This window comes from Athene noctua, chromosome 9 (assembly GCF_965140245.1).
Source record: "Athene noctua chromosome 9, bAthNoc1.hap1.1, whole genome shotgun sequence".
NCBI lineage: Eukaryota > Metazoa > Chordata > Aves > Strigiformes > Strigidae > Athene > Athene noctua.
In genome coordinates this window covers 17,135,567-17,163,161 of record NC_134045.1, presented here as the reverse complement: position 1 = coordinate 17,163,161, position 27,595 = coordinate 17,135,567, and the positions used below count along the sequence as shown (strand labels likewise).

General features: G+C 39.0%; 2 protein-coding genes across 2 annotated transcripts; both read left to right on the top strand.

Annotated features, from left to right (window-relative positions):
* The first annotated feature begins 476 nt into the window (after nucleotides 1-476).
* PDCD2L (programmed cell death 2 like) lies at nucleotides 477-6,243 on the top strand. The gene is made up of 7 exons (XM_074913234.1): nucleotides 477-607; nucleotides 700-863; nucleotides 1,006-1,075; nucleotides 2,168-2,571; nucleotides 3,640-3,753; nucleotides 5,393-5,541; nucleotides 6,072-6,243. The coding sequence occupies exons 1-7, from the start codon at nucleotides 494-496 to the stop codon at nucleotides 6,200-6,202; spliced, it is 1,146 nt and encodes a 381-aa protein (XP_074769335.1). The 5' UTR covers nucleotides 477-493; the 3' UTR covers nucleotides 6,203-6,243.
* A 1,254-nt stretch (nucleotides 6,244-7,497) lies between these two features.
* On the top strand, nucleotides 7,498-25,499 carry UBA2 (ubiquitin like modifier activating enzyme 2). Its single transcript, XM_074913496.1, has 17 exons — nucleotides 7,498-7,714; nucleotides 11,557-11,640; nucleotides 11,888-11,958; nucleotides 13,077-13,141; nucleotides 13,597-13,697; nucleotides 13,860-13,981; nucleotides 14,686-14,753; nucleotides 17,112-17,233; nucleotides 18,069-18,168; nucleotides 18,692-18,852; nucleotides 19,766-19,859; nucleotides 19,962-20,074; nucleotides 20,544-20,699; nucleotides 21,230-21,326; nucleotides 21,942-22,047; nucleotides 22,832-22,968; nucleotides 24,429-25,499. Exons 1-17 carry the CDS (start codon nucleotides 7,571-7,573, stop codon nucleotides 24,608-24,610), a joined length of 1,923 nt encoding a protein of 640 aa, XP_074769597.1. The 5' UTR covers nucleotides 7,498-7,570; the 3' UTR covers nucleotides 24,611-25,499.
* Nucleotides 25,500-27,595: the final 2,096 nt, after the last annotated feature.

The following is a 27,595-nucleotide window of genomic DNA, read 5'->3' as shown; positions in this document are numbered from 1 at the left end:
AGATATTGCTGACTGGTAGCACCTGAGCAGGCATCCGTGTAATTCCCCTCTGCGCTCCTGCAAATCTCTTGCTTCCAAGCGGAGCTGTAACAAGTAACACTTGAGCACCAGCAGAGTTTTGATTACTTGTCTATTAGGCAATCTAGTGTACTTTTATGAATTTCAGCACCAGCCAAGTTCAACTGAAGGTTCAAAACCAAGCTTTGTAAAAGCAGGTCATGCAGATGACGTTGGCTTTGCGCTTGGAAAGCCCTTCTGGGCAGGTACCTGGGTTTGCTCAACACCGTTTACTCATCGCTTGTATTTGAGCACTGTTAAGCATTTCAGTCCAAGTGCAGCATCCCTCCAGGGCCCCGGCCCGGCTCCCCCGGCTCCCCCGCCCGCACTCAGCCCCGGGCCGCCTCCCCGGGGCAAGCGGCGCCTGCGCGCGAGGGGCGGGAGCGGCCCGGCGGCGCGTGTCCCCTGGCGGCTGCCGTAGCGGGGCGGCGCGGCCATGGCGGCCCGGCCGCCCGTGCTGCTGGGGCTGCGCGACGCCGCCGCGGTGGCGCCGGGCCGGGGAGGCGGGCAGGGCCCCGCCTGGGCCACCAACAAGCTGGGCGGCTCCGCGGTAGGGCGGGGGCGGGCCGGGGGGAGGAGGGCGGCGGCGGCGGAGGGGCCCGCGGAGCCGCCGCAGCGCTGTCTGTGCTGTTCGTCTTGCAGGACTGGGTGCCCTCGGTGCGGCCGGGCTGTCCGCGCTGCGGGCTCTGCGGGGCGGCGCTGGCACACCTGGTGCAGGTGTACTGCCCGCTGGAGGGGGCCCCCTGCCACCGCCTCGCCAACGTCTTCGCCTGCGTCGGGAAGCGCTGCTGGGGAGCGCCCGGAGGGTGAGGACGTGCCCGGCGGTTGTGCCCCGAAAGGGGCGCGGCTCGGCGGCGGCTGATCGGTGTCCCTTCGACTTCAGCGGTCAGTTTCTTACACGTCCTCTTTTTTTTTGCTCCTTACATGTGCTCGTGCGGCGTGTTGAAGCTGGAAGGTGCTGCGTTCCCAGTATTTGGAGACACAAGGAAAGGAAACGCAAGATCACAGCGTAAAACAGGTATAACTAGCAACTGCCTCCTCGGGGGCTGGCCCCTGTTTCAGTGTGCCGCATGTAGTGCAGTATTGAGGAGACTTTAATATAAAAATGTAGTTGAGGTGGATGAGTTTCGCACTTGTATATACTTGTCCCGTAACGGTTTTCAAAAAGGTGTGCTGTATGCTACTTCTGAGTCATGTGTGTGGTCATGCGGAGAAATGGTCGTGGAATTTCTGACACCGTGAGTACTCCATGTCACTTATAGAAAATTAACTTCTTGTTTCTGCTCTGTTAGGCTTGTTCTAAAGTGCAGACTGCACTTTAAAGTAATGCTTAGGTCACTCAAGTATTAAATAGAAGTTTTGACCATACAGTGGGACCTAAACATTACTTTTCAACTCTAAATGGCTAGGCTATATACTGTTCAAGTTTGCATCTATAAGATGTTTTCTTTATTTTAGAATTTTTTAAAAATTATTTAAATTAGATCATCAGTTTAAATTAATCTGTCTCAATTATTGTTATACTTCTAGTATTTTTTGGTTGTGAAGTAAAACTGCATGCTGCTTTAAGATTGAAAGAGGAGGATGGCTATCAAACTAGTGATGACAGGTAGAAAGTGTTTATTCTGCTGGTGCATTTGCAATGTCAAATTTTGGTCTGTGGTAAAGGAGCTTATACTCTGATGAAATGATGGTATTATCGTCAGTGTTGTTATTGATGATGTTATTATTTTCCTCCCTATTCTGCCCTTTGAGTGTACCTGTGGTGCAGTAACTGCTTCAAACGTGTCCAGACTAGTTGTCAGTGGTCATGCCAGCAGCCAGGGCCTGGCAATGTGATGTACAAAGGTCGCTCAGAAAACCAGTGAATTTTTGTTATGTTTCTCAAGCATGAGATGGTTTTTGCCATAATTGTGCTGCTATGGAAAGTGAACGTGGGTATGCTGTTAAGTACCACTGTGTGGTGAATAGGTGAAATAACACTGTGTTAGGTTAACGTTTTAGTTTTCTTACCTGTTATGAAACTGTACTTGAAGTGCATTAGGGTGACTGATCTTGACAATGTCCTTTTTGCTTTTTTTTTGTTGGGGTTTTTTTTGTTTGCTCTTAGAAACAAGAATCAAACTTTGCTGCAAAGGATTGGTGTGATGAAGCAGATGACTGGGGTGTCTGTGATGAAGCAGAATCTTCTGCATGTGCCTCCCTTCAGCTGCTTGGCTTAAATGAAGCAGTGAGCAGCTCCCTGTCCAGAGAGATGGAGTATACATCCCAGTTCCAACGGCTTTGCTTGTCTGAAGCTACGGATGGGTCAGGTTCCCTGGATACGCATTCTCCAGTCAGTGAGGGAATGGCAATAGCAACGTTTAGTTCAGCTCCTGTGTTCCAGCCCTTTTACATTAATGTGGTGGATGAGGAAGACTATGCTGGTTTCCTTGACACAGATCATGTGGATAAGCTATTGAAGGAGTATCAGCAGAGAGAGGGTGTTGATTTGGAACAGCTGATGTCAGAAAGGTGAGAACAGGTCTGGATTTCATGCTGAAACTAAAGGGATTATGTAGTTTCCTGTATGCTGATTGGTAATGTGAATCTGTCACTAAATCTAAATGGGTTTTGTTCGTAACTGGGTCCTTCAGGAATCATTGGTGTGTAGTACTTTGCTGGAAGAATATGACAGTGCACCCAGTTCTGTCAAATTTTGGGTTATTTAGAGGTGCATCTATTTCTGAGTGACAGAGCAGTTGGAATGTCTGTGGGCTCCAGATAGAGCAGTGGACTGTCAATCTCAGAAACCAAACCAGGGTGGTTTAAACAGCATCTTATCCTAAATGGCGTGAGTTTATATTGTTACATTTGTGGGGTTTTTTTTCTTTACAAGGCTAAAGCTTTTCTTATATTTCAATTACTTTTTTAAGAGTTTAATTTTGACTAGACACTCGGATGATGGTAAGACTCCCAAAGATTTTGTAAAGGTTGTCTGAAAAACAATTTTTGAATGTAGTTACTGAGAATATTTTCATTATTAACTCATGTGATCACAGTGACCACTTATATCCAGACCATTTATCTTTTGATTATGTTAACGTGTACAGTGACTTTTCCTGAATTGTGGACAACATTGAATTTTTTGATAACTAAAGCTACTGTCAGTTGCAGAGTCTGCACAGAATGCTTTTTAGTAGTGGTGTTCCTGTTGAATTTTGTTGACCTTTATAGAATCATAGAACTTTCATTACACTTAATTCAAAATTTAGAAAGACAATTTAAAAATTAGCAAAACTTCTGAGAGGTTACTAAAGGAATTATTTTTAAAGGAATAAGCAGGTATTTGGTGGATTTGAATCTCATGTGGTAGTTTTAAACACTGTTAGTAATAGTAAGCCATCAGAAACTGAAGAACTGGAAGCAAAATGTTCACTTGCAACCTCTACCAAGAATTGTCTCTTAATTTAACGTGTATTTTTTTTCAGTGTACTTAGTATAATTTAATATGAATGTGAGGTAACCATTGCTTATTTAAAGCATGCATATCGTACTGAAAACCTTATCAGAAGTTTTGTTTCTTTTCTTGTTTTCTTATAGTTTTGCAGGTGAAGGTGATCATGAGATGTATGAGAAGAGTGAAGTCAAAAGCAGGGACTACACATTCCATAAATTTATGAAAAGAATATCTGTGTGTCATGAACAGATTTTGAGGTATGTTGATCATCTAGTTGTAACAAGGAGATACAGAGGATAGAGATGGATTGTTAGTACATCAGAATAAACCATTTCATTGGAAGTAGATGTATATTTTTGTTTCTTAATCAAAAGAATTGCTAAGAGGGCTGCTACTATGTCTGTGTGGTCAGACATCAGTGCCTGGTTGGGCTTTTTTACACAGTCTAAGTAGATGAGAAGCAAAGCAGGATCAGAGACCCCAGATATGGCTATGGGAGACTTTCTTCAACATAAGACCTAATGAGAGCAGGCCTAGACTGTCTTTGAAGACTCGCTGAAATCCAGGCATAGAGGTTTTCACAAGACTGTTCTGAGGTGGAATCATAATACACAGTGGTATGCTGTTGTGATAGATTTCAAAGGCTATCTGCTCCTCTGAAATTTTGTAATTTATTGTAATTGCTTATGTCTCCGTCCTTGAGATGTTACTGAAGTAAAAAATCACTCATTTTAAAGCCCAGGTTCTTCTGCAGCTTATTGTGATTACTCCTCGGGACCCTGCAGTCTTCAGTTCTTGCAAATCTGTTGCTTTTCCTAGAACAAAAGCACATTCAACCTCAGAGCAGCTACTTGCCCTCAAGAGGAGTTAATTCTGAATGAAATAAAACAAAGTGTTCAAGTTATGAATTATTCATAGTACCAGACAATACACGTGGTTTTCATGGATCATACCAAGTGTTAGTTTTTAACTTCTTTGTTCCAGAGTGCAGCCTATCTGGCATAGTGACAGGAGCTTTGTTTATCAGATTTCCAGAACCAGGTGGAACTAACTGATACCTTTTTGATGAGGAGGTAAAGTTCGAGGGGCTGGTTACACAGACTAGAAACATTAGAAGCTTTCATTAATTATCTGTCAAAGATTATACAGAAAACTATGCAGAGTGCAAGTAACATTTTCAGACAACTTTTTTTCACTGGATCTATCCCTTTGCAGTATTACGCTCCCTGAATTTTGTGTCCTCCTAAAACATCATCTCTGGTGATCCCTGTGACTATGACTAGTTACAATCTTTACGTAGCCTTCCCTTTCCCCTTCATGGGTATTGTGACTATGCCTGTTAGACCCCCATTTCTCCTGGGCTGCCAGATCTCTGTTGAGCTTTCAGCACAGCACAGAATCCCCTGCTTGGCATTCAGTGGAAACAGTCTTTGATTTCGGTTTCCTGTTGGTTGTGGAGCTGTGATGGCTTTTACAAATAAAACATCAGTTCCATGGCGTAACTGCAGTGGTTTTGAGACCTGTTATGTGCTGAGTATCTTTTAACTGCCACCGGTTAGGATTACATTTTTCAGGAAAGTGTAGTCTGCTTAATTGAGTCGAGCACAACATGTTTTGGAGGTGTCAATTCAAAACTTTTATCTCCTTTGAATCCAGCTCTTTCCATAACACTTTCCAAGTGTTGACCTTCCACATGTTTCCCCCTCCCCATTTTTAGTCTTTGTTTAAGGACTCATCTGAAGCTTAGTTAATGATTGTGGCTCATAGCATTTTTTTTTTTTTTACTTCAAGCAAGTTCAGAGGTTTCAGAGAATCCTGAACACTGTTGCCAACATGTATGTTTTCATATGAAATTTAGATACAAAAAATTAATGCTTTTCTTCTTTCTTCTCTTAGATACTCTTGGGGTGGCCAGCCTTTATTCATAACGTGTCCTCCAGCTAACACTGACAAAGATATTCCAGCCTGCAGTAACTGTGGAAGCAACAGAATATTTGAATTTCAACTCATGCCAGCGCTGGTCAGCATGCTCCAGAGTGATTCAGGTGTTGACCTTTTACTTAGCTGAATGAATTGTAGAAACAATCACCTTCTTGGTAAAGTTTAGTGAACTGCAATTTGGATTGTTTCTTGCTAACCACATGCACTGATGTGCTTAATGACAGTGATCATCTTGTATAGAATCCACTCTGTTTCCATTATGGATTTCACTAAGCAAAAGATATAACTCTGGTTTATGGAGACTCTATGATTGCAACTTCATTTGCTCACTAGTGAACTTTAATAACAGCAATATAGATAATTCCATGACCTTGGGAGTAACTTGGCTTTATTGCCTCTTAAATGAGGCCTTGGAAAATAATAAATATTGTCAGATAAGATTGCAGACACTTAAGAAGCTCTTTGAAAATTCTGAGTCAGCTTGCTTTAAAATCTTTAAAATTAGAAAATGCTGTGTACATAGGAGACTGAATATGAAAAATATTGTCCAAGTTGGTGAAGTATAGCAATAAGCAATCGCCTCTGATTATGCAGTTTTTCATACCTTTATATACTTTTGTTGCTTTGGTTTTAGATCTGTCAGTGGAATTTGGAACAGTTCTAGTTTATACATGTGAAAGAAGCTGTTGGCCAACAAATCATCAAACCCCTCTTGAAGAGTTTGTTATTGTACAAGAAGACCCAGATCAGAGATTATTTAAATAAATGGTATTTCTCCACATAGATGGAAAGTCTGGTTTTGTTTTGGTTTTTTACTGCAGGTGAAAGTATGTAATTATGCAACAGAATTTTCCTCAGAAGTGGTGAAAAATTCATTTGGTGACATTGCTTATTTCCAAGAATAACTGGTTGATTAGACAGAAGACTTGCATACTTTGGTTACACATGGAAATTTAATCATAGAGATTGTTTCATGATTCTAGTTAAACTTAACATTTGGTGAGGAAAGTAAAGGAGAAGACTTGTCGTATTACAGTTAGTTATACTGTTGCCATTCATCTGGCAAACAGGATCCAGTTTTTAGAAATGATCAGTAGTGAAAAACTTAATGTAAGCTTGATTTTAAAGAGATCTGTTTTGGTTTAACCACACATTGGAAATTCAGTGGCTGAAAGGGCCTTGCTGTTACTACAGTCTTCCTGTGATGAAGCTTTTACGTATGTTTTTCAAAAGAAGAATGTTGCATTTACATGGCTATAAATGATCTCTGACAGTCACGTTGTTTTGAGTGGGGAAAAGGTGGAGGTTTTTGTTTGCGCTTCTGTTCCCACAGGTACAGCATGATGGGGTAGGCTCAGCACCTGCCTTGTTACCGCAGTCTAGTGCTCACAGGCTAATTGTGCTGCTCGAGTCTAAATTCTTCTGTGGAGTTCCCTGTTGGTTTAGGCTAAATTGCAGCATTTTAATTGACTTAATGGAGGAGTAATTTAAGTAAGTGTCCTTAAAGCTTTTTGTGCAGGTTTAATACTGCAGCATAAATTAACACACTAAAACTCCGGGTTTAAAAAAAGAGGGGGACGGGGATGGGACAGGATGGGACTAAAATGATGGAATGTGCTTGCAAAACTGCTTTTTTTAAGGAAGAAGGGTAGCTTACCGTGTCAGCTTCTAGAGCTAAGTCGGTTAACTCAGGCTGACATCTGTCCAGGGACCTCGCGTTACGCCCGCAGCGCGGCCCGGGCTCCCCACAGGGACCGGCGATGGTCCCAGCGCTGGGAGGCAGCCCCCGGCGCACGGTGTGTGGGCCGAACCCCGGCTGGCTGCGCGGACGGCTCTCCCGCGGGGCGCTGACCCTGGCCGGGCCGCGGGCAGCCCCCGGCGGCGGCGGGAGCGGGGCTCGAACCGGCGGCGCGGTCCGCCCCGTCCCGCCGGAGCTGCGGCCCCGCGGCGGCCTCCCTGGGCGGTGCGCGGGCCGGGCCCTCCTCGCCGGCAGGGGGCGCTGCGGGCGAGGCGGGCGGCCGCCGCTCTGGTCTCGCCCGGGCTCGCTGTCCGAAGTGCGGCCCGGCTGAGGAGAGCCGCGCGGAGTCGCTGCCTCTGCCCGCCGCCGCCGCCGTTGTTCGCCCTCCCGCCGTCATGTCCGTGCCGGTGTCGGGCCCCTTGCGCAGCGAGCTGGCGGAGGCCGTGGCCCAGGCGCGGCTCTTGGTGGTGGGAGCGGGCGGCATCGGCTGCGAGCTCCTCAAGGACCTGGTGCTCACCGGCTTCAGCAACATCGACGTGGTGCGGGCCGGGGCCGCGGCCGGGGCCGGGGCCGGGGCGGATGAGGGGCCGGCGGGCGGCGGCGCAGCCAAGGACGGGGGCGGCGGAGGGGGAGGGCGGGAGCGCGGCGAGGGCCTGAGGGGGGCCGAGGCTGCGGCGGCGGGGCCAGGGCGGGCGCGGGGGCGCTGTGGCGGCGCGGCCCCTCCCGCCCGCCGCATTGTCTGCGTGTTTTCAAACTGCTCCCGGCCCGCCAAAGCTGCCGGGCGAGGCTGCCGCGCCGCCCCTGCCGCCGGGGGACGGGCTCCGCCACAAAAGCGCTGCGGCCTGCCGGCGCCATCCGTGCCCCCGCCTCAGACGGGGCTTCTTCCCGCGGGCTGCCCCGAGCGGCGGTGCCGCTGTGCCCGGGCTCCCTGCCGGGGCCGGCGGCGGGAGGCGGAGAGGGCGGTCTTTCCCCCGGAGGTCGGGCCGCCTTCCCGGGGCACCGGCGGGTCCGGCCGTCGGGCGGCGGAGGAACGGCGGCGCCTCTCGGAGCCTGTAGAGGAAATCTCCTGGGAAACAGCGGTGCGGTGGTGTGCCGTGTTTGCTGCCCAGCGACTGCTCCTTGAAGGCTTAGTTTTGCCTAATGCCGCCTTTGCTAATGCTGTGGGTAGTGGTCCGGTGATGGATTGCAGGAAAAACAAAATACATGGGAGGTGAACTGTATTTTTAGATACTGAGTTGTAAAACCGTCAGTCTTAGGAGTCCGGTCACGGTGGCTTCCCGCGGGCTGTTGCTTTCGCTTTTGCTTCCTGATGCCAATCTCAGAATGTGTATAGGAAGGGCAGAATTGAGATGGTGGTAATGAAAACGGGGTGGAGAGCGATGCTAGTAGCAGAACTCTGATTACCTAGTTTCCAGACCTTTATTAGTTTCTTACCGTAGCTATGAAAAGTGTGTGGTTTTAAGAAAACACAGGGACTACAAATCCAGCTAGAGCACAGGTCTGTTTCCTTGAATGTATTTTTACTTGTGGGTGCCTGGCCAGGAGTCACATCTGAGTTTTGTATGGCAGGTTGTAAGAAGTTTGTTTTTACAGTCAGACTTGTTGAGCAGAGCATACTGCTCTGAAGAAGAAACAGCTTTTATCTAGAACTTTATCACCTTGTAGAAGAGTGCAGCTACTAGTTTGCCTTGTTATTCTTGCAACTCGGGCCTTTCTACTGAAATACTCTTTAAAACCTGTAGGATATGCTTAAGTGTAATTCCAGTTGTTCCTCTGATTTGAGACTGCCACTGAGAGCCTATCCAATTTCAACGTTGAAGTAAACACATGCAGAAGCGTGGAAGCCTGCACCACTTCCCCCCCCCCCCCTATTTTTTTCCTACCTTACTAGGTCATTTGTGTACTCCTGCACTCCATTATAACAGAAAGGATTTAATATCTCTTGATTTTCTAGTTAGTCATTAGGCATAAATCTCATTGGGACATGCTTATTGTTTCATTTATTACAGTTTGATTGATAATTTTTTTGTATTGTCTTTCAAGGCTGACTTGGTTGGACTCCATTAACTTAAGTACATGTTGGATCAGGGCCATCTTCATTTTAAAAGATCATTGGTAGTGTTTTATGCAAGACAGTAACATTTTGATAACATATGGAGTAGGTGGGCAAAAGACAAGGCAAGAGCAAAAGAGAATGTTATGCAAAAAGCAAATTTGCTATTAGGAGAATAAATTGCTTTTGTCAATGTTTGTGATATTGTTGGGATTTTCCTTGGTTATTAAATACTAACAAACTTGAACACCTGAAAATGCTTTTTATTTTTACAAGTAAGTTGTGAAATATTTATTTTAAACAAAATACTATTTTTTTAAAAAAATCTAGTAGTTTTGAATACCATACAACTCACATATTTCATGAGGTATACTTTGCTGAAAGGCAGTGCTGCTGTCTTCATGAACAAAGAATAAAATTGAATTACTCAAAATCGAAGTCTGAATGAAGAACATGAATGTATGTTCTTAGGAATTTTTGAGGCCTTTCTTTCTAACTTACAAAAATGGGAACAGCATAGAAGTTATTTTAATAAGAGAACTGTTAAATTCTGATCATTCTTAGCTAGATGGAGGCTTCTGTTAAGGTCTAATAGTCTCAAGTATTCTCTCTGGAGAAAAACTTCTTTTGCTTCTTTTGGTCTCGGTAGTACTGTTTCAGTTGTAGCTTATGTCACTTGTTATCCTTTCCAGTTAAAATACTAAAAGCTGTCTGGAGAGTGGAAGTTTTAACAGAATTAGGCACTTGAAAATTTTCACTTGAGGTTCTCGGGCATTTTGGCTTTGGACTAAGCCTTCAGAGTGTGTGTTATGAGAAAGGAAAGAAGGCAGAAATGTGTTTTCATGCAAATACCATTTTCATAAAACAAGACCGTGGGTAAGTTACTAGGAAAATATAGGTAATCATTGCTTTATAATACATTTCTAAAACACTGTATATTTTCCATTTGCTCTGTATCCACAGGTGCTTTTATTTAGTGTTTAAATAAAGCTCTTTACCTATTACAGTTCTTAGTATATTAAAACTTAATCCTTAAATTAAAAATATTCCCTTTAGAAAACAAGAAGTTCAGTCTTGGAACTTGGATCTCGTATGCAAAGGATCTTCAATGAGTAGTGTGTGGCATACTTTTTTTGTTATTTCAGTTTGGTTAATAAAATTAAAAGCGTATGAGAACACCCTCAGTAGGTCATGTTTAAACTTCACGTTGCACAGTCATCCTGATAGTAACGCTTTCAGCTGTAGGGAGAGTGCTGTGTTGAGTATGTCAGCATTATCTATGGGAATTTGGGAGAAATATCTCTGAGTCAAGGAAAAATTGTCTTCCTCCCTGCCTAGTTAAAAATGTTAGGGACAGGAGATGACTTCTAAAAAGAGTTGTTGATCAGAGAAACTGTTTAATTAAAAGAAAAGTAGTGCTAGCAAAGGTAGGAATAAATCTTCTCAAAGTTCCAATTAAATCTTCTTAATTCTTGTGGTGGAGGGTAAAGACATTTAAAGTTATGATGTTCATGTGCATATATTAACAAATGGAAACATGGCTGTTAGGGGAATTACAGTTGTGGCATCCTTTGAGGTTGTACATCACAGGTGTTCTGTGGTATATGTTTTTAAATATCCTGATTGTGTGATGGGATTTTTTTGGTAAGCAGACTTCCTAAGTTTGTCAGTCCTGGTGACAAACAGTAAAAGCTGTTGCCCTGCAGTGTATGAATTAGGTGACAATGCAGCCCTTGGCTTACTGATTCCTTTGCTTAAAGCCATGTTCAAATGTAAAGTAGAAGTACTAATTAATTTGCCGAGTAGCCTTTCTTGGACATAGGGGAAGCGTGGTACCGAGCCAGCGTTCAGGGTAGTTAGTCCCATGAAGAGTCTGACTGGACCTATCTAGCCTGATGTCTGCAGTATCTCCTCTTGAGTTTGTACACTGTGCTCCTGATGAATTAGCACTAAAATCTTTATGCTATGATAAATAGGCCAGTCAGTTACTGACTTTCTACTAACTTCTGTGCATATGTATCTCAAAATTCATGTGCGCTTTTAGTAGGGACTCTTTCTTCAGAAAGTTTGTTGTTGTGTAGCCCTTAATTTTTGACATATGGTTTCGTTGTCAGCAATTATTTAAAATGTATTGATTCCTGAAGAAGATTAGGGGATCACTTGTGCCTCTACAGTTGCAGTAGTGCAAATGTAACACCTGTATGCAGGTCTGGAAAGGAGTCTCTAAAGTTTATGCATTTTGGTCAATTGCATTTGCTTCAAATTGTTAATGATTTTGTTTCTTTTATTTCTGCAAAAGTGAAATGTCTGTCTCTTGTGTGTTTATAGATTGATCTGGATACTATTGATGTCAGCAATCTCAACAGGCAGTTTTTGTTTCAAAAGAAACATGTTGGGAGATCAAAATCACAGGTGAGGAAAAAGTCAAAGCTCGTGTCTTTCTTCCTCAGTATTATTTATTTATACACATGTTAGAAACGTGTTACAGTTTTGTTTCTACTATGAAGAAGTAAGTGTTGGTTGGTTGATCATGGCGATCCACAGTATTTCATTAGAAAAGTATTTAGATCTCTTAAGGTAGTCAACTTACTCGATACTAAATGGGTATCGAGTTAGAAGGAAGAAGAAATAACAAGTGGTTTTTTGTTTTTATTTCTAGGTTGCCAAGGAAAGCGTGTTACAGTTTTATCCAGAAGCTAATATTATAGCTTACCATGATAGCATCATGAAGTATGTTTGTTTTTAAGCTCTAATTACATGCTTTGATTTGCAAGTACCGTGTAATTTAAATGCTACAATGGTGTGCTTTAAGATATTTTACAAAACTACTGCAGTAAGAAGAGAAATACCTGTAAATATGAGACTACCACACACTTAAGTGGGAGTGTGGATTTTGCATGAGTTTTCTTAAGCTCTAGTAGTATGCTGTAGTCATTTGTTTGTGTCTATTTTTCATTTTATTAGCAACATTTACTATATAAGTTTCTACACCGTAAGGATGCCCTGATGTCTTGAGCAATACCTAGATTAAAATAAATGTGAATGTTGAGTCTATGATTAAAAAAATTAAGTTCCTTGTGTGTGTGCATGTAACTGAATATCAGTTATATATGCTCCAAACTTTAGTCTTTATGATCTGTAACCAATGTGTACAAGATTATGTAGATTTTCTTCAGTGTTTCCTATGTTTATTTGTCCAGTTTCTTAAAAATGGACATTCTGTAATATTAAGGTTTGAACTCTGATGTAGCTGTTAGCCACTGAAACACTGACTCATTGCATCCTTCTCCTGAAACTGTAAAACTGTTAATCCTGTTTCCTCTTTACTCTCTCTTTTTGCTACCTTCTTGTTTAAATCGGAAAAGAGGCAATATAAAGATACTAAATATCAAGATTTTAAAATCCCTCATCTTGGCTCCTAAGGGTATGGAGGCACGATCAAAACCAATTGAGCTATCACAGTATAATGAATTATCAAGTCTGATGAGCTATGGTAATTACAGTGTGCACGTTTTAGCCGCAGCTGATGGTTTTTAAAGTCAGTTACCACAGCTGAGACAATTTACTCATTAGGTCAGAGCAGTATAATCACTTTTTCGTTGTCTGCCTGTTTCATTGGTCAAATTAGTACTAATTGCAATAGCTTCCTTCCAGCAGCATAAAATTTGTGCTTTCACCCAGCTTTAAAATGGGTAGAAGACAAATGGGGCAGTTAAAAGCTAGCAGTAAATGTATAATATGTGTAATTTATCACAGGAACATCAGTCTGCCCTTTGCATGTGTATAGTTCATGTTGTGGCATCATAACTTTGATATGCTATTTTGAGTATTGTTTTTCTTTTCTGTAGCCCTGACTATAACGTAGAGTTCTTCCGCCAGTTTACGTTGGTTATGAATGCTCTGGATAACAGAGGTGAAGTTTTCACTATGATTTTATACTGGAGATGAAAATACTGTTGCTTGTTCATAGAAACAGAACTTTAATGTGTTCTACTCTTAGTACTTCTGCAGTGTCAGTTAAATAACAAGTATCCTCTTAACCCATCTGAAGTCTGACTAATGCATGTGTGCTTCACTAGAAACTTGGAACGGTAGTTTAGTGCTTTTACAGGTGTTTTGAAAGTAAACATTAATTGCTATGTTGCTGCTTTATGGGAACTGATGAGTATTGTGTGTACATGTGTAACTATTCAGTTGAGTTTACTATATGTAATTGATATATTTCATGTTAATCGCAAAATTGACTTTGTGAAAAAGTCATAGTGCTGCAGATTAAGGATAAACGTTTGCATAGGAGTTTGAATTTGGAGAAGTAAAACTTGTTTTTCCAATTATTCAAATTTTTCTTTAAAAACTCTTGATTTGCAGCTGCCCGTAACCATGTGAACAGGATGTGTCTGGCTGCTGATGTTCCTCTTATAGAGAGTGGAACTGCAGGCTACCTTGGACAAGTAACGGTTATTAAAAAGGTTAGGTTGTGTATTACTCTTATTGCTTGAAGTTTAAATAATTGGCTATTTTAGATAACAGGGTGTTGGGTGTTTTGGAATACAGTTACAGTTCGTCTGGTAATAGCATGTACTATCAGTAGCCTTTATGGTGTGACAGGTAAATATTTAACTTTTCTCCAGGGAGTGACAGAATGTTATGAATGTCATCCTAAACCAACTCAGAAAACTTTTCCAGGCTGCACAATCCGAAATACACCATCGGAACCTATCCATTGCATTGTGTGGGCTAAGTATTTGTTCAAGTAAGTGATTTTTAAAAAAGGAAAATAGATACTGTGGTTCACTCTTCTGGTTTCTAAACCTACAGACAGAGAAGTAAAGTGGACACATGCTTTTTTGGGGTGGATTTTTTGTTGGTTTGGGGTTTGTTGTGTGTGTTGGTGGTTTTTTTTTAATGAATGTGGATTATAGCAAAAACCTTCAGTTCTTTGACAGGGGTTTTGAGGTGGGTTTTGGGGGTCTTTTATTTTCCCTTGGAATATAAAGATGGAAGGTTAGATAGTACTTAGGCTTTGCTCTAACATCACAGAAAATCTGTCAGAGTAGTTTGACACAGAAGTGTAGGTTGAGGTTACTTTATTCACCTTTGGGTGGAGTTAACACATTTTTCAGTTTAATGCATGCATAAACAGATGTAAAGTTTGCTGGGATCTTGGAGGGTTATAAGCAGTGCATTCAGTACTGCAGTATAAATAAATATAAGGCTAGGTGAGCTATTGAGTGAGTTACACAGAACTGTTTTGCTAAATCCATTTTTGTATTGGACATTTTGTGTTCAGTGTTAAGTCCACATGTGATGAATTCCCAACAATTTAAAAAGCAGGGTATGAAGTAGCTCTCTGATAGCAAGAATGCGAAAGTGGATATTTATCTGTTAGCAAGTATTTCAGTCTTTAACCAGATATGATGAAATTCTAGTGTTGTGTTGTTCTTAATTATTATATAGCCAGTTGTTTGGAGAAGAAGATGCTGATCAAGAAGTCTCTCCTGACAGAGCTGATCCTGAAGCTGCCTGTGAGTGTGATACAAACTGGTAGCTTACCCTGTTAATGAAATATTCTATATCAGAGATTATGACTTGTTTCTATAAATTTCTTAAGGTTAGAGAGTTCAGCTCCAGTTTCTTTTAAGAGGATTCTGTTTACTGTACCCTTGAACAACAAGAGTTTGGGGTGTGTTAACAGTAGTTTCCCTTACAGACCTTCACGTACACTGTGCATAATTTAGTTCCCTCATACTGCCATTTATTAGATATTTCAATCTAATAAATAATCAACAATTTCAGTGGTTTTTAGTTAACTTGATGCAGAGCTTCACTTTTTGCATGGAGAATGTGCAAAAAATACTCTTCAAAATGACAACAGTTTAATAGTTTCACCTGTCAGAACTGTGGCCCTTGTGGGCAGCCTAAAACATTATTAAAATGATTACCTCAGCTGTTGTGAAAACTTTTCAATACAGTGTAAGATGGGTCACTGGCATTCAGTAGTTGTTCTCAGATAGTGTGGGTAGAACAGTTGTGAGGAATTCCGTTGATATTAATCATAAAGTTCCAGTTAACACGTCCAGGTGTAAGCTATATGATTTAGATGAATAGGCTTGTATCTGTTTGGGGACGCCTGTTCCCTCTGCAGCAAACAGTCTTCCCCACGTGCACAGAAACTTGGAGTGAAAAGTGAGCTTGAAGGGCAAATTAAATACAACTGATCTTCACAGGGTGGCCTTTTTTCCCCCTATATATTTGGATTTGGTGGAGCACTTCCTTCCCTGCAGCTGGGAGGCTTGTCTTTTGAACTGAGGACTGAGAACCAAGTGATATTTGTAGTCACTCTGCATTTTCCACTCCTAGTTGAGGGATTGCAAGGAAATACAGGGATTGTGTTTGAACTCCTCTAGCCTGAAGCACTTCAGTATTAATCTGCATAGGAAATATGCTTATTTTGAGCGATGTTTCTGTAGCTATTCAGTATTTTTCTGTAAGGACAGTAACTGTAGTTACTGTTAAAGTGAATAAGCATCGTTTGCTGCTGGTTTTGGATCCTTTGATAGATGAGTGGACTTGGGAGAGGGAGCTTAGAGGATCCTCTGACTCTTCAGATTCTTTGAACATCAGATAGTGATCACCTGACAGGTTGTTCCTACAGGAAGTGTAGAATGAAATAGCTGAGTCTTAAAAGAGTGGCATATAAACTGATTTAAAATAATGGCTGCTGGCATACTTGGATGGTAGCAGCCATAATGCCTTTTATTTAAACAGAGATACCAGAGGCAATTATAGGAGGGTCTGAGCTGTAGCCTGTGTCTGTAGTGAGCAAACTGTCCACAGTAACACTGCTGTTTAGAATCTGTGGACATAGGTGGTGTATCAGGGAAGAGACAACACAGCTTTTGTAAAGGAAGCTGTGCCTTGCATGGCTCTGCACGTCCTTTGACAGAAGTGGCAAACCTGTGGATAAGTGTATCTGGTTTACGCTGTTTTGAATCTGCAGGGGGCACTCAAAAACTTTTTGTGAGAAACCTGAAAGGAGCTAAGCAGCCATGGGGAGAAAAAAGGATGAAGATCCTGAAGTGGATAAACTACTTAAATGATAGAGATAAACGGTGATTAGAGGAGTGTCTCAGATTGAGGATGGGACCCATGCTGTTCAGCATATATGATTAAGCAAAGTCAGTCAGAATAATAAAGATGAGGACTAACTGCAAAAAGTAGTAGAAAGCTTCACAATGCAGAATGACTGGGCAATGAGACGTTAGGTAGCTTTGGTGCAGATAAATACGAAATGATGCATTGGTGAAAGGGGGGAAATGTTCACAAGTTTACATATAAAATGATGGTCTCTGAGTTGATCTTTCTCATTCGGTTGAGCTGTTAATAGCTAGTTTTATGAAAACATCAACCTGCTGCTTATTAGGAATCATAGCAATTGCTGGATATGACTGGGAAATAAACACAAAATTGATAGCATCTGTATGTGTGGAATTTTTTTGTACAGGAATAACGAGAGGTGGGAAGCTGATTTATTTTTGTGTGTGTGTGTTGACATTCCAACCAAACTAAAACTCTTCCAGCAGGAAAAGAGACTACTGAAAGAGGATGGTTAAACATTTATGAAATCGCAATGTTATGTGGAGATAATTAATAGCAAAAATTTGTTCACTGTTTCTTCCAATAAAGGAATTAGGTGACATCGAGTTAAGTTAGTGAGTTGCAGTAGCAAACAATAGTTGCCCTATGTCTAATTCAGCTTTTGTTGGGCACAGTAAAGGCATTTTATGGTTCCTGCATAATTTTTGTTACTGACTCTAGGGGAAATATTTGGATGTGATTTTCCTTTGTTTGGATTAAAATATTGGTTAACAATTTATTAATAGGGGAGCCAGCAGAAGCAGAAGCCAGAGCACGAGCATCCAATGAAGATGGTGAGATTAAACGTGTTTCAACTAAGGAGTGGGCTAAATCAACTGGATACGATCCAGTTAAACTTTTTACTAAGGTATCTTCTTTACACCCAATAAATGTCTATTTGAAGTGTATGAGGTGCTTTAAAGTTAAGTCAAAACCCAGTTTGGATGCTTAATGCTGTCCATCAATTAATCAATTATGACTTCCACCAATTTTGCTGTACTCTTTGTCTTTTACAACACTTGCTTGTTTTACGGCATTCCATCTGCTTCTGCACAGATGGCTTCAGCAGCTTGTCCATATTGTACAGGAAAAACTTAATTCCAGTTACTTGTAATATGAAAAAGTAAATTTGAACTCTGCAGGAGTTTCACGGGACATAATCAGAACCAATCTGAGGACCTAAAAGCTATCAGTAATCTTCTGTAAATGAAAATACAAACTGGTTTCGGAGTTTTCCCTCAAAGTAGTTGCTGAGAGAGTGGAAGATGGAGGAAATTAGTATAGAATGTAATATGATAGGTAGCAGTAACTTTACTTTGGAAATTCATTGCCATGTAGTTAAGAATATCTCAGGGAGAGCATACAAAGGGCTGTAGTGATGGCTTCAGTAGGCACATGAACCCACTGTTTGGACTGTTGTTTCTTGACTTCTACCTTACTCCCCCCAGTTCATCAGAACCATGTCTGCTTTATGCAGTAAAGTGTTAGAGACTGGAGAATAGTAAATTTTTAGAATCTGTTTTAGTTTCCTGTGGAGTTTGATTTTTATTTATGTGGTTGAAAATATTTTCAAGGAGAAAATCAAAACCTCATAAATCTAATGCTGATTTTTCAATTTCACAGCAGATGTAAAAATAAAGTATATCTTTTTCTTCCCCTCTCATTTCAATGTGTTTCATTTGTTTGCTTTAAATATTTTGTAGCTTTTCAAAGATGACATTAGATATCTGCTGACAATGGACAAGCTGTGGAGAAAAAGAAAGCCTCCAGTGCCACTCGACTGGGCTGAGGTACAAAATCAAGGTAATTGTCCCTCCTCCCACTGTATTTGTTAATGCATCTTTGTGATATGTATGTTTTCTCACTGTCACAGCTGAGTATTGGTATTGAACATACTAATTCTTCACAATTCCTGAAGATTTTAATTTTTTCTCTATAGAGAGAATGTTTATCTAAAACTGTTCTGCAATTGTTATTTTAGATACTTAGTATTGGCTGGAGAAAATACCCATTTCACAAAATTTTGTGTCAGCTTATTCTAGGAGACCTTATCGTAAGCACCGATACATTTATCGGTGAAAGCTCGGTTTTGCTGAAAATTTACATTTGCTGAAATTTGTGCATGTTTAGGCAATTGATAGTAAGTATAGCTATAGTTGCAATTTTAAATGTAGATTTGTTGTGAAATGTTTGGGCTACTGTAGTTTAAGGATATTGTGTCAATTTAGAAAATACTTAATTTTGCTGAAATAGGAAACTTCTTAGTTCTTTGAGAGAACTTCTGTGGGATTTAAAAGTTCCTGATTTATTTTTCCTTTTCCCAAAGAGAAAAACATATCTGACCAACAAAATGAATCCTCTGCGGTCTTGAAGGATCAGCAGGTTCTTGATGTCAAGAGCTATGCACGCTTATTTTCAAAGAGTGTTGAAACCCTGAGACTTCACCTGGCTGAGAAGGGTGATGGCGCAGAGCTTATATGGGATAAGGTTAGTTTGCCAAATACATAAGAACTGGTTATACTCCATATATGTAGAACAAATATTAATTGGACTAATTTAGTTTCATTCCAAAATAGTACTACTAAGAATAAAAATGTCTGGCACCTCAATGAAAGCACTTTTCATATGTAAACAAAAATATACTTTAAGCACTGTGTTTTGGAACTCACCGAGTGCAAGGATTAAGTCCTGTGATGTAAAATAACTTAATTCACCAACTTTAGAAAGCACAAATTCAACTGTATTAGTCATATTTTGATTTTTGAAAATATTTTAATAATACAACTTAATTTTTTTCTTTTTTAGCTTTCTCTAAAGCATGCTCTTATATAGTGGTTTGTAGCTAAGAGTTCTGTGGAGTTGTACATATTAATTAGCTCTGACAATAGGTATGTGATATGTTAGAGTTTTGCTGAAGAAAAACAAGAAGAAATTTTTCTCTTTTAGCACCAGAGACAGTGTAACCTTCTTGCAGTCAGTTGTCATTTTGGCATAAGAAAAAAAAAAGTTTGTAAATATAGGGGGGACAAAATAGTAAAATAGTATCACAAGAGATAGTAAAAATACTTTTTTCTGAAACACCAGTTTTTGAAACCAGGTACAAAACATTGTAAGATTTGGGATTTAGACATTATTTTGAACATACAAGGCATTTTATTAATACTAATACAGTAATTCACTACTAAAAAATACCAATTAGCATTTCTAAACGTGTATTTAAAGTGTTACTGCTCTGTCTAAACATACCATCTGAAAGAGGAAGTATATTGACTTTGAAATGGAATATTATACAGACTTTTTTTAAACTTTCTGTTTTTAAGCTCTTGGGAACCATGTGTTGGAAACTTTTTCCGATCAATAATCTGATTTTTAAATGCTTCTTGTATTAACTTCTTGTCAGGATGACCCTTCTGCAATGGATTTTGTCACTTCTGCTGCGAACCTCAGGATGCATGTTTTCAGTATGAATATGAAGAGCAGATTTGATATCAAGTGTAAGGATAACATATAGCATTGTTTTATCTAAATAATAATGTAAACTTCTCATTTTTATTTACTGTTAAATATCTGCATACATACTCTTGCTTATTTTGCAGCAATGGCAGGAAATATTATCCCAGCTATAGCTACTACTAATGCAGTAATAGCTGGTCTGATAGTGCTGGAGGGCTTGAAGATTTTATCAGGAAAAATAGATCAGTGTAGAACGGTAAGTGGGAATAAGATACTTTTACTTTATTGTAATTTATTATTTGTTTAAAAGTCACATTTAATTTGCTTTGACTGTTGTATAGTTTTACTGTCTCTCGCTTGTTGCTTTGGTAGATTCTGAACGTGCTGGAGACTTTCAGCCACAAAGAAAAGAGAAGTAGAAGCCTCGAGGATCGTTAAATTCCTCTGATTTAATGAAAATTGGCTGCTGGATAGGAGAGAGAATCAGACTGACATCACTTGAAACATGGTTGTTTCATGTTACAGATCTGTTTGGTGATAGCTGGTCAGTCAGCACAGGTGTCATTGCAGACTGGCCATAATATGCACTTTCTCCTGTTCAGCAGGCATGTCAAAGAGGATTAGGGAACAACCTGTGAGACTAAGAGAATCAATCTGTAGGGAAACAGGTTTTATGACTCCTGTTACTTATAGAATAACTTGGTTTATTCTTGTCTATCCTCAAGATTTTTCTGAACAAGCAGCCAAATCCCAGAAAGAAGCTATTGGTTCCTTGTGCTTTGGATCCACCAAATCCGAACTGTTACGTATGTGCAAGTAAGCCAGAAGTGACTGTGAAACTTAATGTACACAAAGTTACCGTGTTAACACTCCAGGATAAGGTAAATCTTGAATATTAGCTACAGCTTTCATTTTGATTCTAATACTGTAAATTGTTAAAGTTAGGGTTTTGTTCAATATATTTTGACAGCTGTTTATATTTGCTCTCCATTTTGCATTTCTCTCAGCTACAAGAACAGCTAGATTAGGCAGTATGCTTCTTGGACATGTGTGCTTGTACATCTTGTGGAAGATTGTAACTTTTTGGTGGTTTTAAATCTTACCCATATCCAACAGCAAAAAACTGTGTGTTTATCAGTTGAATAGTTCAGTAGCCATGTTATAGTTGTGTAATAACAACATTTGCAATTCTGTCATTTTTATGAAGTAAAAGATCTTTCAGCATATCTGAACCTGCAGGTAAAAATATAATTAAGTTGTTCATGAAAGTTTAAAAAAAAAAAAAAGTATAGGCCTTCAGCAGATGCCTGAAAATGAGCCAGGATAAGAAAATCAACATAATTTAAGGTCCTTTCTTTTATAAGTGTTTCTAAGTCAGATATTGATTAAATAATCATATTCATATTTTCAGATAGTGAAAGAAAAATTTGCTATGGTAGCACCAGATGTACAAATAGATGATGGAAAAGGAACTATTCTTATCTCTTCAGAAGAAGGAGAAACAGAAGGTATGCATACTGAAGCTTTTTAGACGAGAGTAAATAAAAACTAGAAAGAAGCCGAGCTGCACAGAGTGAAAGTGTAGTAAATGTTCTAGTGTTCATCCTGTAGACTTATATTTGAAGAGAACTGGATTTGCGGGTATATAAGTAGCTCAAGAATAGCTAGTGGTATTGTCTACAAGCCTGCATGTCCAGTTCAGCTTTCCTACATAAAGTACTTTTCACCTGGAGTGTCAGGATTCCTTTCAAGGATAAGTATTCAGCTATAAAAGTGCACCAGTTATTTTCCTCTGTTTGCAAGTCCCGTTCTTTTTCTTGTTCTTAGGTTGTGGGGATCTTATGATGCTTGTAGGCACTATTGTAATACAAATATTATCTCCAAAACATTCCTAAATGTAATAATAGTGAACGTGATGCTTGAGGGGTAAATAAGTCAAACATAAGTAGTTTTAACTTCTGATAGGCTTAAATGTCAGCTTTTATTTTAAATATAGCTAATAAATTATAATCTTATGTTTCTACTCAAAACTTTTGGAGTACTCATTTCATCATACTTACTCAGGTATAAAGGATCTTTATATAAATAGCTTTATACACTGCAGTTTTTCACTATTTTTGTAGCAAATAACCACAGGAAATTATCAGACTTTGGAATTCGAAATGGCACTCGACTACAAGCAGATGATTTCCTCCAGGACTATACACTGTTAATCAATGTGCTTCATAGGTAAGGATTCTGAAATAATTATTTTTGTATATATATATATAACAATTCCACAGGGAATTTCCAGCTCCAAATTTGAAGTTCATGAATAAAACTCAAAGAATAAGCCGTGGAAAGAAAAATATAGAGGTAAAAGAGGAATTGTTATTTTTTTTAAGGATTCATAGAGTTTAGGGGTTTTTTTGTTTGCTTTTTGTTGTGGTTTTGTTTCAGTTTTTTTACAACAGTAACGGGAAGAATTTTATTTTAATAATTTGTCACTACACAACATAAAAATACAGTGCAAAACCAAATTGTGGGGCAGGCAACAAGCAAGAAACTGCCATTTAGAAAATAACAAAATTTAAAAAAAAACCAGCCTGCTGGAGTAGTAGCTCCTCTGCTTGCCTACCTGTGTTCAGATACAGCAATGCAAATAGAAGTCACTGAAATAATTGGTGTGTGTATTTAACCCTGGATGAGTAATATACATATTATATACAGTAAATTAACACCCTACACTTTCAGTGAGAATAGGAATGGGACACTGAGGAAGAAAGGTAAGCTTGGGTAATGATTTTTCTCATTTCTAAGCATCTTAAGTCATGACACTGTGGAACAATGTTCATGAATAGACAAAGCATAATTATAAAGGAGCACTGAACAGATTTTCCTCTTTTTGAATGTTTTTCTCATTTTGTTGTAGTTGTCGGGTGCTCTAATATTTGAATGTGGCGTACCTTCTTTGTGAAAAAGACATTTTTTAATTTTCACCTGGTTGTTTAAAAGCATATGTATTATTCTGCAGTGAAGACCTAGAAAAAGATGTAGAATTTGAAGTTGTTGGTGATACCCCTGAAAAAGTTGGCCCTAAGCCATCAGAACCAACATCCAAGAACATTACCAATGGTAGTGATGATGGAGCACAACCCTCAACATCAACAGGTAAGTAACAGTAATCAATATTAAATAAAACAAAATCGTCTTTCAGTAGTGCAGTTCTATTAAAATAGTTGTCTTCAATTTTATGACTTGACTTTGCCAACATGAAATAAATGGCATTTAAGTTGCCTCTGTGTATAAATATAATATTAAATTTAAAAAATGCACACTTACAATTGTTACAAAATGCATGTTTAAGAATTTTACAAAGGTTTACAGTAAATAAACCTTGAAGTTACATTATTTAACTCACAAGGGCTTGGTGGGGTGTCAGCTTAAGTGCATCGTTTGCAGTGTGATTTAAATAAAGTTAGACCCATTCTATCTGATGGTCATGCTATTGTTTGATAAAAAAGAATCAACCAAATTTGTCATTTTCTCCCTGCAGTTCAAAAATTACTTTGTGGATGTCTTTGAACATGTTTCATTTTGTTAACTTACGATGATGTCTTTATTATCTGCTTACAAAATAATTATTTTTCACCTGTCAAGCAAAGCATGTCAAGAAAATGATATTTGCTGTCCAGGAAGAAGTACTATCACCTTCCTAATGTACAGTGTTTCTTTGAATATACCTAAAATAGTTTAACTTAAATGAATATGGGATGCTTAAGCACTGACGGCTAACGTACTGGAAATGCCATAGTGTTTTGCAGGGATAGTGTATGAATCTGAATACCTGTTGTGACAGATATAAGTTAGATATCTCTAGTTCTGTCTTACATTTTTGGATGATGTTCCTTTGCCTGTCAGATGGTCCTATTTAAGATACGTACACAAGTATGTAGTCACTTCCACTTCCTTCTTGCTTCAGGGAGATTAAATTTTAAGAGTATTGCTAAAATTTAACTCAAATTATACAAAAAGACTTCACATAAAATTAGTTTTCACAGTGAATTTGTACTTCAAAGCAAACAACTTCCTCTAGATGTCTTGAAAGTTCACATTTGGTTCTATGTTCCCTTCTTTATACTATCCATTGTTATCCTTGTAGCTCTTCAAGTCAGCTCACCCTTCCACTCCTCCCTCTCTTGGTGTGTTCTCTCTCACGGAGCATGGCTTCTAGCTGTTCTGCTGAATGCACTAGTGAAAGGAGAGGCTGCACTACAGCTCTGTGTGTAAAAGCTTTTTTCCCAAAGACTGCTGCAGATAGCATGCCATTCTTCTATTTTGTACGTGCAAAAGAAAATGTTGCTAACTAATGCATTTCACATATTTTTGGGTTACCGCAATAATTTCCATAGCTCTAGTGAAGAGGGAAGAACCATGTGAAAAGCTTGTTTTGCACTTTTTTCCAGAGAAATTCAGAATACTCTTGCAGTTGAATGATGACGATTACAGATAAAGAACATTCCAAGTTGATTTGTTGTGATAAAGACATTCTTATTTTTATGTATGAAGCTTAGTTTGAGAGTAGACTATCTTTACAGTATCCATTTGAATTAAAAACACATATTTTGCAGCTCCAGATCAAGACGATCTCCTGATTGTTGATTCTGAAGATGAAGGTACTTCAAGCAATGTCGATGATGTTATGGAAAACAAAAGCCGCAAGAGAAAACTAGAAGATAAAGAGTGCATCAGTACAAAGAGAGTGCGTACTGAGCAGACAGAAGAGCAAGATGAAATTATAGCATTAGACTGAACATGCAAATGCCCCTTGACAAAACGATTCGCACCATGTAATACAGTAACAGCATATTATGTTGGGATGTGAAAAATGTCCAGAACTAGACTAATTTTAAGGCCTTTGTTCCAAGTGAATCCAAACCCCTGGCTTAAATAATTTGTGTCTGTTTCTCTTGATGATAAAGCGCTCATCTCAATAGACTCTTTCAGAAGTTTTTCCATATTAATTCCATATATTAAATGTAGTAGAAACATAGTTTATAAATACTTACAGATAAGTATTTGCTTAAACAGTCATGAAAAAAGCATGTTATTTTTGTGTAAATGCCTTTTAGGTATAATTCAATAGGACAAAAAAACGCCAACTACTCTTGTTTAGTAAAGGGTCATCTAAATACTTTTTTTTTTTTTGCTTGAAGAAAAATACTTTTAGCCTAGTCCTAAACATTTTTCACACCCTGAACAAGTAAAGAAGAAAATTCAATAAAGCAAATCAGTGCCATGTTTTAACAGTGTTCTTAAACTTCAACTGGCACTATGTATATTACTGTAAAACTGTTAATTTACTCAAGTTTTTCAGCTCGTACTGCCTGGTATGTCAATGTAAGAAGCAAATTTTTGTGTATTGTTACAGTTTCAGGTTATTTATATTTGATGTTTTGTAAACTCAGATACTACTACTATACTGTACATCTGATGGACCAAATAAATGACATCTGAAATACTTGCTATATTTGCTTGCACAGTCCAAGTTTATGCTGACTTATGGGATTTTACAATGTATAGCCTTCAAAAATTACTGTATTATTTTCATTTTTCTAAACATAACCTAGTAGTACAGAACTTAAGCTTCACTTGTTTGAGGTGAAAGGGGAATTTTTTTAATAAAACTTTTGTGAATGGTTTTTTTCTTGGACAATCAATTATTGGCCTCTTCAGTTGGAGCATCTGCACCACCACACATGAGCTTGCAGTACCTCAAGCTTTCAGAAGGAAGAACGCACTGGTCTTTTATACATGACACTGTGCATAGGACAAAAGTGCAATGTTTAGAATCAGTATCTTAAAAACTGCATTTTTTAAACTTTTGGTAGCTCTCAAAACTTTCAGTGTTGTTTCATAGAACACATTCATCAGCCATTTCAGTCACTATACTGAAATTACTTTCCAACTTCGTGTTTGTGAACCAAAACTGCTTCTGTTCATAAATAACTATGCAGAGTTAGCCTTACAGAGCAGAGGAATTGAGCAGACAAGATTTATTCTGTTACAGTTTGCAAACTGAATGACTTTTAAACGAGATGTTAACTATACAGAAGGAGAATGTAAAAAACTCCAAACCAGCACCTTTTTAAGTTTTGGTCCCTGCATCTGCTGCTTTCTAGTACAAAGGCCAGCTCGTCATCAGTGTTAAATTGCCAGTGCAGTACAAAACTACAATTCTATGATGCAATTAACATTTTATCTTTTCTTTTAGGTAGCAACAGTCATATGCAGTGGCTTATTTGGAGGTATAATACTCCACCATGAAATTAAATCCTTTTGAGTTAGCTGCTTGGCCAGCATGAGTGAAGACTGAGAGGTAAAGATGTAAATAAGAGTTATTACAGAAAGGATTTTCAGTACTATGGAAGCTTTTATAGTTCTTGTCATAAACAGTTAAAGCACTAGTATTTACTATGTCTGACTACATCGTCCAAAAATTAAGGCCGATATTTCTTTTTTAAAGCTTTACTAAAAATAAAATTATTGGTTTATTAAATTAGTTGTCAAAGAGCTTATCTGTGCAATAAGATGTTTCTCATTGTGACATGACAAAGCTTTGTCTAAGCTGATGGCATGTGTAGTGTGTCTAAGATAGTGTGATTCTATCTCGAGCACTACCTGAGAAATTTCCTAGCTTGTACTGGATGGTATACAGGAATTTGGCGTTCTAACTTTTTTGATTATTTTAACAGTAGAGGCTATAATTCTGGGAACTTTATTGCATTAGTTCTACTGAAGTTGAGAGTGTTTATGACTTAGAAGTTCAGTGGTGTATGAGTTGAATTGAAATAACACACAACACCAACAGATTTGGGGGTGAAAAGCTGGGGTCTATTCAGTCTCACTGGCTTCTACTCCTTATTAGTGTTAACAGCATAAGAAGACAGTACTCAAGTGATTCCTTAAAGTATTTGGGATGCTGCTGTCCAAGAAGATACTCATAATAGTTTCTCAGAGCAGTAGACAACTCTTGGCAATAAGGCCAGACTGCAAAAATGTTCAGAATTAATCAGCGTTACATCTTAGGTGGGGGAGTACCACTGCAGGACACTGGTTAGGTTAAGTTTTAGAGAAGCATTAAGTAATTTTAACAACGTGTCATCATTTAGTTTGCAGCATGAAAGGTGGTCTAGAATCTCAGCTACAGAGACAATTACATCTTGATGTAATTGTGCTGCTCTTTTCTGGGTAGTAAGTTGTTAGATGGCCAGAAAATGCTCATAGATCCTTCCTGTAAAATACTTTAAAGTGAATGATTTTTAATATATTTTCTTTAAACACTCTGCTTCTATAGAACATAGAACAGCTGACACTATATGAACAGCCTGTTACATTTGGGTCTTGTTAAGTTTGGCAATACTGAATGGACCACTGAAAATGCAAACTGTTTCTGTGCTAAATGTAAAACTGCTTTTCAGAATTGGAATATGAATGTCCTTAATTGGCTATGAGTCACCAGTATTGTATTAATGTAGAATTTTCCAGGTTAAACTTTCTCTTGCCCTTGAGAGCAAATTATAAAAAGCATTTACTAAGCTTTCAAGTAATGAAAAAGAAAAAAAAGTAAGCCACTTTTCAACTGACAATTTGCTTACCTCCTAATAGCAGTAGTATTGATATGGAAGGAAGTGTAGTTGGAAGACACAAGATTTAAATGTTAAGATGGAGGATAAATTCTTCCCAGTGCCTTAGCTTGGCAACCATGATGTAGGCTCTGTCTTCACTAATAATTTTT